Source organism: Parasteatoda tepidariorum, chromosome 1 (assembly GCF_982258835.1).
Source record: "Parasteatoda tepidariorum strain Cologne lab strain chromosome 1, Ptep-v5.0, whole genome shotgun sequence".
Lineage (NCBI taxonomy): Eukaryota > Metazoa > Arthropoda > Arachnida > Araneae > Theridiidae > Parasteatoda > Parasteatoda tepidariorum.
Window position 1 is genome coordinate 65,526,284 of NC_141755.1, and position 14,100 is coordinate 65,540,383.

The 14,100-nt window shown below is 29.8% G+C and overlaps 1 protein-coding gene across 4 annotated transcripts in view; it reads left to right on the forward strand.

Moving 5' to 3' along the window:
* The window catches only part of LOC107438670 (teneurin-m), a 487,196-nt gene that overhangs the window by 333,972 nt on the left and 139,124 nt on the right, over positions 1-14,100 (forward strand). For all 4 annotated transcript variants that reach the window (XM_087165593.1, XM_087165588.1, XM_043039103.3 and 1 more), the window contains one exon: positions 1,062-1,271. In XM_087165593.1, the coding sequence (XP_087021719.1) occupies positions 1,062-1,271 (210 nt within the window). The remainder of the gene's footprint in view (positions 1-1,061; positions 1,272-14,100) is intronic.

The window sequence follows — 14,100 nt, forward strand, 5'->3', positions numbered from 1 at the left end:
ATTTTACCAAAAAATCATTTTCAAAGCGCTTCGGTAAAAATTACCGAGCTTCTTGGTGTTCCCAGAGAAACAAATTTTACAGTTATCTGGTTGAATTTTACAGTTTTCTTGTAGCTTTTAACTATGCATTTTTCTCAGTGTGCACTTTTCATTTGTGACCTACCAAAAGTGCACCGCAGAATATGGACACGCTGTCTATTTGCTTTACGTAGCACCAAAAAAGATTGCATTTCTCCAAGTTGGTAAAGCGTGATTGCGTTTATTGTTATCTTTCAAAAAACTTTTTATTGCACCACATACCAGACAACTATTTATTTTCAGTTTAAAACCTTACATGCAAGCAAAAGCTAAGTTTTTCTCTGATTTCTCCCTCATAAAATACATTTATTGCGTCATAATATATTTCGGATAAGCTGAGTGAGCAGAATAAAAACTACGTTGGGGACACTAGATTGTATGAACACCAATTTAAATTTTTGAAAATGCATCTAAATAAATATCTTAAATATCAATAAGATTTCAATTGAGAAGTATCAAATGGGCATAAACAAGCAAGTAGGAAATTATTTTGCTGCTAAATTTAAGTGCAAAATTTATTACGAATAATCTTTCTTTTTTAGTTTGGTTTAATCATTTTGAAGACTATTATTATTTATGTACATTTTGGACTTATAATATTTTCCTTAAAAAATAAATGAATACTTCAGTTTTATTTATCTAATTCAGATTATGGAATTATTTTGTTATTAACTTTCGCATAAATTCAGGCTCTGTTCTGTGGGCTTTGGAAACAGAATTTACTCTCCGACTCTTAAATGTGTCACAATCCTTGAGGAATTCATTCAATATTATGAGTTCAAGTTAAGATTCCAGTTAAGACTAAGATATATATATATATATATATATATATATATATATATATATATATATATATATATATATATATATATATATATATATATATATATATATATATATATATATATATATATATATATATATATATATATATATATATATATATTCTAAATATTCAACTTGTTGTTAATTTTACTCTGCAGTGGATTGTCTGGATCCATCTTGCACTGGTCATGGTGCTTGCGTGAATGGTCAGTGTTGGTGCAAAACGGGATGGAGAGGAGTCAATTGTAGTGAAGCTGATAACAGGTTGAGTCGTTGCTTCCCTGATTGCAGCAAACATGGAGTGTACGATTTGGAGACAGAAAGTTGCATATGTTTTGATCATTGGGCTGGATCTGATTGCTCTAGAGGTACACATTAGACTTTTGTTTCAATAATTAAAATTGAATTTGAAGATAAATTCAAATTTTTAAATCTTTCGCATTTTTTACTTTTAATTTTTTTCTTAGAATATTTGTATGCATTAGATTATTTGTGTGCATATGTATTCGTTTTTATATCTACTTTAATTCATGGACATCTTTCTAATTTCGAAAGGCTATAAATAACAACAATAATAGAAAAGAAACTGTGAAAAGTAAAACTGATTAAAACCTCGCACGAATGGAAAAACAGTTCTGGTAAATTTATTGTACTGTATGGTAATGAAATTAATAGATAAAAAAAAACATGTACTTCCAATACTTGATCCAGGAGTTTTCTTGTCTTCTGGATTGAGTTCAAAATTACAAGGCTATGGAGTGGAAAATTAGTAGTCGTTAACACAATATTGAGTCGACTGTCCAACAGCAGTTATAAAATTAAATAAAATCACTTTCGTTGTCTGTAGTTCACTTTTCAAAGTGCTATTACTATTTTTAAAGACACTCCACGCTCCTTTTATGATTAAATAACAGCATATTATATTAATTGTAAAAATATTTTACCGATAGTTAAGAAAATACGATTATACTATATTTTAAAGGGTAAGACAAGAATTGACTGATTATTGATAAAGTCAGTTAAACTATTTGTGTGATTTATTTCTGGTGTACTTGTCATGGATTTTCGTCTCAATGTCTCCTTCTAAGGCAAAGGAAGGAATTTTAAATCTGCTATTACTTTCATATATTTGGTTTTTGTTCGTATTATGTTTAAGATTATAACATTTTCCTGTTTTCGAATTTTCTTTTACTTCGTATTTTTATTCTGTGTCATTCAAATACAATTTTGTATAAAGCATCTTGTTACAATTTACAACATTATTCATTGTAGATTATTTTAAAATCAACTGATTGGAAAAAAAAGTATATGATAGAATAATATTTTGATAGGTTTCAAAATATACCCCAAAACTTGCTGAGAAAAAAAAATATTTTTAAAATAATTTTCCTTAAAAATATCTGAAATACTGAAATGGTAATTCCTTATTAAAAATTATAATTTTTTTTTACTCAGGGATTAGTTTGTTTGCTTACTTTTTACCTCGAGAATAACATTTAATTCATTCTCGTTTTAAGTTGAAATGGAATTGTTAAATAACAAAGCATGCCCTTTCACTCCACTGTCACTAAAAGATCATTAATTCTCAACGTGAAACCTGTTGTTATTTTCTACACTTGCGTAGCATAAAAAAAAAGTAAGTTTTGAGGCAAAGGCAATAAAACTAAATGCATGTAACATTTCAGCTCAAAAAACAACGTATTTTATTAAAAATAGACAAATCGTCTCAGTTTTTATATGCTTAAAAGCGGTAAAATAATACTATTAGCAGAAAACTGTTCATAGATACAACAACGTTATAGACGAATTTATGCATATAATGCTGGTATTTGCAATCAAATATCTATTTTACATACATTTGTTAGCAGTTAAAATTGAATGAAAAAGCCATATATTTCATATTTGATTTAAATACCATATATTTCATAAGAAAATCGACTAATCGTCTCTGATATATCACCGTTATCATCGAATTTATGTTTATAAAATTGGGATTTACAGGCTACTGTTTATTTTACATACATTTGTTTGCAGTTACCATTGAGTAAAAAAGCCATATATGGCATAAAAGCAGTATATTTCATTGAAAATAGAAGTTATCATCGAATTTATAATTATAAAATTAGTATTTGTCGGTAAAAGTCAATTTTGCACACAATTCCCTGCAGTTACTATAGAGTAACAAAGCTATGAGATGGCTTTCAGAAAAATTCTTCTTTACGTTGATTTAAAATTAGAGAATTGCTTGATTTGTAATCGGTCATTCGTATTTTTTCTTAAAATTTAGTTATAGGAAATGAAACATATTCGTTTTCTAACAAAACGTATCAGAGATTATTGCAGTGCATTAAAATTTTATTTTAAATATACTTACTCGTAACTGTACTTGAAATATGATGTTTTATAGCAAAAAAAATTTAATACATGTAAGTATAAAAGTTGCTCCAATCAGTTCATTATGTATTTTTTTACTCGTAATATACAATATATATCTGACTTAATATAAAAACCATGCTTTTTAGCTTAGGGAAAGCACTATTATCTTAAAATTAACCTATATTATACATTTTAACTATGCAGTAAAAGAAATAGTTCAAAAATTCCATTTTCCCGTTATCTGTTTCTTTTGTACACATTGCTGTTCTGAAATTCCACTTTGCCTATCGCTGATTTGCGTTTGTTTTCATTTTCTTCTGTTTTGAATTTGTCGTCAGTCAAAGAGTATCTAAAACTTTTTTAATCACACACATCAATAAATTTGAATATTTTCTTTGATTTTGGCGCAACGTGAAAGTATTCCGCCCTCGAAAATATTTATCATACATTTTATCCAATCTGCATTTTTTAAGAATCTTACCTAGTTACTTATTTCTACAAACTGTCACCCCTAATAAGAGACTGTTAAAATTAACAGATGTGATATTGGCCTTAACTTAACGCGTGTACTCCTGAAAAACTTGACATTAGTGACATTACAATTAAGATTTAGAACAGAATGCAAATATATTACCTATGACCCGAAAATCGGTTTCAAGAACGTTTATTAAATACTTCTTGTTCTTTGGCTGCAGACAAGTAATTATTTGATTACTCAATTGAAGTCCATGCACTAATTAATGTATTTTTATTTAAGCAAAGTGAAATTATTTAAAACTTCGTGAAAATAAGTTGGAGAAAAATAAAATGCATTATATTCTTTTTTTTAAATACCTATGTTCCTAACTCTTAGCTCAATTACTTCAATAAGATAGATAAAAAGTATCTCTTGATTTGTTCTACTATCAGCATTAGTTTTAAACAAAGATACTAAGTAGAAATTTTTCTTCTAAAAAACATAGTCCATCAACATTTTTTTTAAAGGAAAAATGGTTGAAAAATGAGGTTGCTCGAAGCATTATTTTAGAAAAGAAACTTCTCTTCCGTGTCTCAAGAACGTTATAAATCAAGATCCTTGACGAGCCACAGCCGGCAAGAGGCGTTCGAAAACTAACTTTATTGAAGTTTCATTTTTGAGCTTATATTCTTTGGGTTCTATAAGTTTTCACCACAAATAATGTATTCAAAAAGGATTCTTACATATACTCTGAAAGTTTTCATTTTTCTAAGGTAATTTCATCTAATAGGTGATTAATTTTTATTATATTAATATTTTATTGCAATACATTTCTATAAAAATTATTGTTTTTTGAGTTAAAAAATATATATCTCTGTTATTAAACTGATTTTGCAGAAGCAATTCAAAAAGCTAAGGATAAGCTCATAATTTGCTTTAAAAAAACACAAATAGAAAATTATTCATAAAGATAAAATAACAATAATGACTCTGGAATAATTAGTGTCTTTAAGATACTTAATGGTTTAGTTAAAACTCGAAGTTAACTTCAAGAAGATTTCAGTATAGGAATGCTCTGAAAATTTCACCACTAGATCACGGTCAGTGACCAGCAAAATATATTCCAGTCATTGATTAAAAATGCATTTATGCCAATAAAGCTAAAAAAGCATAAAAAAACAGGTCAGTCATAATTTCTCTTCCGTGAAATACTCAGCCACAGGCCTTAAATTAACATCATGGCAATAAAAGTTTTGGTCTTAGACATTTTTTGAGACTCAGCAGATTTGTTTGTTAAATTAAAGGAAATCGTAGTACTAGACTAAGTATTATAGTGCTGGCATCTATCGATGATTGAAAGAGATGTTTCAGTAATGTTCGTGCTCACCAATGTAAGAGATATTCCTTGGAGCTGACTGAGATCGAACCACAAGCTTTTGTGTTCGGAGCCGTTGCTGAAACCTGTTGTCGCCATATAAGAGAGTGTAAACCTCTAAATTGTCTAAATTGACCCCTTGCCGTCAGGCTAACAGTGGGATGTTTCCTTGGTTGTTCTCTGACCCTGGTTGTTTGACCCTGGAATTCCCTTGTTTTCTGGATTGTGTCAAAATTACAAGGCTACGAAGTTGAACATTGATAGTCGCATACCCATTTTTGGTTTGGCTGTTCAACGACGTTTATAAAATAAAATATATTGACTTGGAAAGCCGTGATGACTTAGGGGATAGAGTGTTCGCCTTCCAATGAGGTGAACCGGCTTTGAATTCCTGCACCGGCTGGTCGATACGAATTACGCATCCGGCTTGCGCTGACCACAGTACTGCGTAAAATATCCTCACTGGTAGACGAATCATGGGTTAGAGTCCCCTTGCCGTCAGATGAACAGTGAGAAGTTTTCGTGGTTTTCCCATTCCATGTAAAGCAAATGTGGTTTACTCCTATCAAAAAATCTTCCACGAAGGCAAATTTCGCCCAATACTTGATCAAAGATTTTTCTTGTCTTCTGGATTGGGTTAAAGATTACAAAGCTGCGGAGTTTAACATTAGCAGTCGTAAACCCGAAAAATTGGGTCTGATGTTCAACGACTGTAATAAATATAAACTTTGACATAGAAAGCTTTTTATCGCAATAATATAAACTAACGCTCAACTCTATCAATTTTGCTCAAATCCGTGGCAATTTCAGGCAGTGGACTTTAATCCGAAGGAAGTGAGGTAGCTGTAGAAATTTACCATCATCACTACTAATTTTGTTGATGCTCATTACAGTAAATAGCGCTTGGCTACTAGTTAGCTAGAACAGCTACTAGCTAGAAAGTATTAATTTACGGGCCAGCTCTCCGAATTTTAAGAAAATGATTACACTATGGAACACTTTTTTTTTTGTTTCGTTTGCATGATATTTTAAACAGATTTAAGATAATTTCGTATTGCTAATTTCAGTTTGGCAATCGATTTCTCCCTAAACAAAAGATTTTATCAAAAAAATAAAATTACGAAAAACATATTTGGTCTATATTTTGTCGAAACGTAAAAGTTTAATACAAATGTTACGTATAACAAAGGGCCATATAAATATTGCTAAAACAGTTAAATCAAATTATCAGAAATAAAATTGCATAAGAAATCATGTGATGAAATGTAATCGTGTTTCACTTGGGGCGCTTGCTTTTCTGTAACAGTTTCTTCAAGTACTTCTGAACAGGTCGAAATAGGTACGGTCCCCAAGCCGCATACGATGACATTTCCGGGAATGGGTGCCTATGCAATTTTAGTTCTGATGTTATGTCCTAACTCCCGCAGAAGTTCGTTGCAACATTTACGTGATCCCCAATTATATCTAACGCTTTCAAACTTGTGCATTTCGACAAGAAAATAGGCTTAAGTTGACATTAAAAAAATCTGCAGCCTTAGGTTGAAGACTAATTTCAGATTTAAAATCTTCACACATGAATAAATTAAGATCAAGTATTTGCATAAATGCAACAAAAAAAAAATTCCCAGTTTTTTTATCGATTTAATTGCTTCAAGAGTGTGAGAAAAATATTGCTTCGAAAATGTATTCCAGTTTTAGTTGCTGAAAAAATTAGATGAAATCTAGAATTTTTTGAATTTTTTTTTACTTGTTTTGGAAGTTTTTAACAAAGGAACAACTCTTACGAGACAATGAATTTTTTTACATAATTTTTAACTACGAATTAACAATTAGAGGGAACTGAAACTGATTTTTATGGAAATAAAATATTTTATATTACATTCAGTTATCCATATCTCTAAGAACTGCTAAAAATAAAGCAAAATCAACAATGTTGCAAAATATAGATAGATATATATTGAAGCGTTAGAAAAATTGGTATCAATTGATTATTTATATACTGTATCAATCCATAATATATTAGATACTTCAAGAGCAGGATATAAGATTCAGGAACTCCCCAACATGGAAGGAGATCGAGAAAATGAGATATTTTTCGTCCCTCTTCAAATGCCGGATGCCGTCAATATTGCAAGTGCAACATCAGCAACTCTTGCAAGTACTGCAGAACTCAAAGGAAATCTGCTGCAATCGCATTACTTTGACAAAGCTATCTCACAAGAATATAAATTGTTTCCACAAAAATATAACAACCGTTGAATTAATAGTGATACTATTTTAATTATTTCATTCGTAATTTCATTAATAATATATATATATATATATATATATATATATATATACACTCATGGACGAATCAGTCGTCAAAAAGAAACGAAATTTTACATACGTTGCTACTTTGATATAAGTAAATGATTAGAAAATCAAAGATTATCGTTTTCTTTGATTTACTAATCATTTACTTATATCAAAGTAGTGATTACGTACGTAAAATTTCGTTTCATTTTAACAACGACTCCTTCTTGATGCGGTAATTTGTTTATCCATGAGTGTACAGATTATAAGAATAAGAGGAGATTGAAATGATTAAATGGAAAAACACAGTCAATCACAGAAGACTTGCGGTTAATAACGCACAGAACTGCCGATCAAAATTAAATACGTATGCGCGTGAAAAGGTAGTAATTTTTAATAATGCTACCTGCTGAAATGTTGCAACCTACCTTATCCGCTAAAGCTTGTTGCGATTCTTATTTTGTTTTGATTATGTCTAATGATGGTGTCGAAGTTTTCTATTGTTGTCCGTGCAGTTTTATTGGCCGGAAAATCACGTGGTAGGATCCATTTGTTTCTCATTCATTTCCAAATTGTTTTGGTTGTCATCAGCATAAACTTAATAAACGTCGTGAGGTTATTTGCAGTCGCAAAGCTTGAATACGCCCTCTGACGGGGTGAATATTTTCAGGCTACTATTTATTAAGTTTTTATTTAGTTCTATCAGAATCATTGGTAGAGTTGGACGTTTTTTTTTCAGCAGCAAATAAGAAGTAAGTTTTCCCAAACAGAAAGACAGAATAACTTGCAAAAATGACCCAGAACATTAGTGAATCATTCTGAAACAGAAAACTTCCAACATTTGTAGAACTATTTCTCATTAGTTTTTTCCCTACCTATTATCAACAAACTTGCAACCGATAATTTCTGACTTCATAATCGCATACTGTTACAGATGTGTGTATTATGAGAAAATGCATTTTTTTTTACTTCAATTCATTATAAATTAAAGTGAAGTCATTTGAGTCCACATTGCTAACTTCATTCCGAAGGATGAATGGGATTTCAGAACGCGCAGAAATGTAATAGTTATAGAATATTCTTCTTCTTTATAGAATTGTATAAACTTCTATATAATTCGGATAGCAATAATAAAAATTATTTTAAATTGTATCCTTTCTGTTGATCATTAATAAATTTTTATTGTTTTCTTGTAAACCATTTTTTTTTTTTTTTTGGAATAAGGAATTTCAACTAGAATTCAACTATTCGGTTTTTAAGTTCGAGAAAAGGAATTGTCTGTTAACAGAAATTATAATAAAACAAATCTATAATAATAGAAGGAAGAGTTTAATTGTGTGACCCTTTTATTACTTTCAGACCATTTTAACTGACGTTTTTTAATGTTGACAGCGAAATAAATATTTTATTGTTGCTGAAAATTGTACTAAAATTTCAGTTATAGGGTACTGCAAAAACAAGCGGACAAACAATTTTAATATAATTTTGTAAAGAATGAATTAAAAAAATAAAACAAAGGAAAATAAGAGCAGACTTTTACTAATAGTTACTTTAAATTGTTTCAAAGTGGTGGCCTTTTGCAGTGCTGCAGAGGCACAAAAGCTTGTTAAAATGTTCAGCAATGGACTGAAAGTCCCTTAAATCGATACCAATCCAGCTGAAGCTATTGCATAGAAAGTCCTAACTTATGTATATACAGTGTACCAATAAAAAACGAGCCACCCTGAATAACTTTTGATCTAATGAACAGATCGTCACTTTCTAGAACTCATTTTTATTACTTCGAGGGGATGACTTCAAATAAGCTAATTATATGGTGTAGAAAATTGGTGATTATTTTAAATTATGAAATTAGACAAAAAAACGAACTTTCTCTGAATAAACATACCTTTTTTTCGAGGGATACGGATTTCAGACTCCCAAAATGTAGGAGGTAGCCGCGATCTGGAAAATATGATCCCAATAGTTTGGTCGGGAGAATGATCCAAAGTTTGGACCCCTTAATGTTAATTTTACTTTTTGCGTATTTTGCCATAGCTCGAGATTATTTTTAAATCAAAATGAAAAATTTTTGCACACAATTTTAGAATTCGTTTTTCCAAAGATAATTCCATGCAAAAAATATTTTTTTTAATAAATATTTATTATTTTTCATTATTTTATTAAATAATAGTTGAAAAATATTTTGAATTGTAAGTTATACACTTTTTTATCATTTTAAAATATGCAATTTTACTTGGCAAAATACAGAATCTGAGCAAAATCGATTAAATAGTTCCTGAGAAATTTAACTTAAATTTCAATTTCTCAGAAACTATTCAACTGATTTTGCTCAAATTTTGTATTTTATCACTTAAAGTTACATACTGAGCATAATGAAGAAAGAAATATAATGAAAATGTTAGAAACTTTCGTTCTTCATAAGATTGCATAATGAAGAAAGAAAGAAATTATATACTTTAAAATTTTTTCGACTATTATTTAATAAAATATTAACCAGTGTTCTATGTTCATTTTTAATCATTCGAGGGGGGTCACTCCCGCGAACCATTAAAAATGAGTGCTAGAACGTGAAAATCTGATCATTGGATCAAAAGGTATTCAGGGTGGTCAGTTTTATTTTGGTACACTGTACAATGCGTAAAAATATTATTCGAGGGGGTAACCTCAAATATGCATTGATGAGTGCAGATGATAATTATTTAGTGCATACAATATTTTAAAATACGAAATCAGAATCAAAAACGTACTTTCTCTAAATAAACATACCCTTTTCTATAAACAGATTTGAATTTCTGACCCCCAAAATATAGGGAGTGCCCACCATCTGGGAAATGTGGTCGCAATAGTTAGGTAAGGAGAGCGGTCAAAATTTGGACCCCGTAATCATAATTTTACATTTTGGGTAATAATTTTGAATAATTTTTACCTACAATTGCAAATTCTGTTTTTTTTAATGATAATTCCATAATAAAATAACTTTTAGCAAATATTTATTATTTTATTTAAGAATGGTCGAGAAAATGTCTCACATCATTTTAAAGAATGTAATATTACATTGAAAAATACAAAGTCTGAGCGGAATCAATCGAATGAATCCTTAGAAATTGAACTTTCAGTAAAGCTGTGTTTTTAATATAATTCCGTTTTTTTTTTTTGCCACAAATATTTTGAAGTTATAATCATTGATCTTTTCCAACTTTCCAACTCTCATTAAAAAAAAAGAGTTTATTGGGCGTTCTTTAACATTTAATTATGCCTGACGACAAAGGAACTCAAACCCATGATCCGTCTACCACTGAGGACATTTGACTTCAGCACTATGGTCGATGTGAGCAGAGTGCGGAATTTTCATTGTGCCATCATCGCTGAGATTTGAACCCGGGTCGCATCATTGGGAGGCGAGCGCTCTGACTAAATAATTGCCCTGAGCCACCATGACTAAATAATTGAAATAAAAAATTAGCTACGCACAATAAAGCGAAATTAATTGAGAAATGGGACGAAGTTATTTTAGAGAAATACAATAATTGACGCTATTTGTGCTTAAATAATTTTGGTAATAGATATTAATTGATACAAGACATTAGCTGCGTACTAAAATCAAAATTAACGGATTTATGGTGCTTATTCGCTAAGGAGAAAAGTGAAAAATCACCATACCATTTTCGGCGTCAATCATACTCACTTAATTTTGGTAACAATTAATTATTGAAATAAATAAGTGATGCACTCTGCAAAGCAAATTTAATGGAGAAGTGGTACTAATACGTTTAGGAGGAACGTATAAAATGTTTCGCTATTTTAGACGCCAATTATGTTTAATTAATTTTGGTAATAGGGACTACTGGTGTTATGGTAATTGCTGCAGTTTTAATATTATAGTAAATTTACAAATATAATTTACAATGTATTATGTTAGTTTATTTGGTACATGTTAAAACTGCATGAATGCAGGATAGTTTGTCCACAGATATTGTGGAGTTTTATTCAGCTCTTCAAAAGAGCTAAGTACTTGAAAAATTCGCCTCATTGTGGTAATTTTATCTCCCATGAGTTGGGCTCGAGCAACAGTGATGTGCCAAATTATACTGAATTTTTATGATGGAATGAACTATTGAAAAGTTTTTTGTTTAAACTTAATAACGTAAAGCTAACGGGACAAATATAATAATAAATAAATGAATATTGAAATTAGTTGTTTAATAATTGGGTTTTTATAATGTCTTAAAGTTTTTCAGTACTGATTCATTACTTTTTTTTTTTGTTTCACCCCGTACGAAGAATAGGTATTCAGTTAGTTTTCTATAAATATATTGTTTTTCTGAATCTAAATGCGAAAAATTCTTCAAGAATTTTATTAAGATTCATCTCGAAATTCAACTTCTATCATTTGAAAATGCAGACCAATTTTTATCCCTTCCTTTTCTATAGGAAAATTCTATATATTTTCATAGAGAGAAACGCATTTCCTTTTTCTTTATATTTTTAGTAATCCTTTTCACTCATATACTTCCTCCTTTAGTTTTCATTTTTGTATGATTCAAAATTTCTATATTTGCTATTTTTTTCTTTCTTAAGTGACAAATTCAGTCTCCATTTTGATGTATGCATTCGCATCGCATCATCAGATCCATTCCCAGCAAGTAGCATGTGTTTATAGAAGAAAAAAGGAAGAAACGAAAACACATTTTCGGATTGGAATTTATTTTCTTATTTCGTCTTGCTTTCAGATACATTCAAAAGACGAATTGTCTGGTTTTTATGCTAAAAGAAAATGACATTCAAGCATTGACGAAAAAACATTTTCATGCTTAAGACGTTAACATTATAGAAAAAAAAACACCATGCGAATGAAAATTTTTGTATTCATATTATCTGCTGATTTTAATATTTTTAAATAAAATGTACTCTTTGCACACTCTGTCAATTTCATATTATTTGTTAACAGTATTTGTAAAAAGCGTATTTCTTTCTTTTTTTTATTTTTAACATTCTTCAGTTTTTGTATTTAGATTTGCACCAGTAAGCTTTGCATTTTACTTTCTTGTTATATTTTGTTTGTGAAAGGTTTTTTCCTCGTGAGTTTTTTTTTTTTCTTTTTTTTTTTTCTTTGCAAAAAGTCTTTTTGAATAACGTCATTAGATATAGGACTCCATTTAAATTTTATTACTTCCGCTTGGTAAAAAGTGATTGAATTTACTATTGTTGCTTATAATTCATTGCAGCTTTGTTATCCATAACTTTGCTTGCAGCAGTTAAAAAAAGATTGAAACTAGTATTACCGCCAAGCAGTAAGAGGACAGTTACCATTTGATTCCCTCAGTTGGTCTGAATTTCGATAAGCAATACGATTATAATTGGTATTAATATGACTATAAATTCGGTTTGCAACAGTCAAGAACCAATCAAAACCTGTATAAATATCAAATACAGATTTCTAGCTTAATGTCACCCTTCTAGCCAGTCGGAACAACTCATGAAAAGATTAGAATTTCCCCCGACAATCAAATAATAGATTTCACCAGAAAAAAAATGAAGTTTATGATGCCATTCAGCAAAGAGTTCCTGTTAATATTTATGGCTCTATATAGTCTTAAAATGTTGCCGGCAAATTGTCTCTCTCGGTGATATTGCAAAAAATTTTATTTGCTGCAGTTTGAACCTTCCATTGCTATCGAAAGAGCTTCAGTAGAAATTCAAAATTCTTAGCTGAATTCTTCATTGCGATAAGTATTTATAAAGTAGAAAACATTGAACTCCTTCATGCATTGTAGTATGCAAGATAATAACATAAATTTTTATTCCCATAACAAAAAATGAGGAGATAATTCTTAACTCATGAATTAACTAGTTCAACGTAACAAAGTTTCTATACCGGTTTTTATAATTTAGTAACAAAATTTACAATACCCAAGTTAAAAATCCACCATGTATTGAGTTATTTTCCGTCATATATTATCATATCGAATTAATCCATTAGGAAATATCCAAAAAATAATCCCTGCTGCCAAGATTCTACCATCAGAATATTTTTTTGGAAACAAACAGAAATTATTTGATGTTTAGAATATTTAAGAAAACTTTGTTAGCAAAAAAGATATTTTCTGTGTTGTAAGAAATGATGATTCTCTGTTGTACGAAAACTACGGGTAGTATAATTTTTCTATAGTTGTTTAACAAACTTATTCGATCCACAAAATATGAACTTTATAGTTATTTGAATACAGATTAAAAGTTAACGTACATCCATAAAAATACCTTTTTGCAAAGATCGGTTAGTTTAAATTGTACTAACTGTATTCAGTTTAACAAAATATTTTAATCGTTATTGCATGAAACTGTGAGCAGATATTTAAATCCTAAATAATATTCTCTAATGAGGCGTACTGAGTTTGAAGAGTGCTACTCAAAATAATTCCTCTGCTTATCCAATTTATTAGGCAAAATGCTCATGGTTTGATGAAATTGAATATAGCTTACTAAGCTCACTATTAACAAGCAACTAAACTTGAAAGAGATATTTAAACTCAGAATACACCCTTAATCCAACTGGAAATGCAATCAAGTCAGGAAGTTTCGTGGAGCTCTATCTCTTGTGTCTTAATTACACTTTCAAGAGTTAGGCGAGACTTGTAAAGCTGTCGGTCCTTTAGGGAGGCTTTACTTTGTATAGATGTTTCAAAAGGAATAT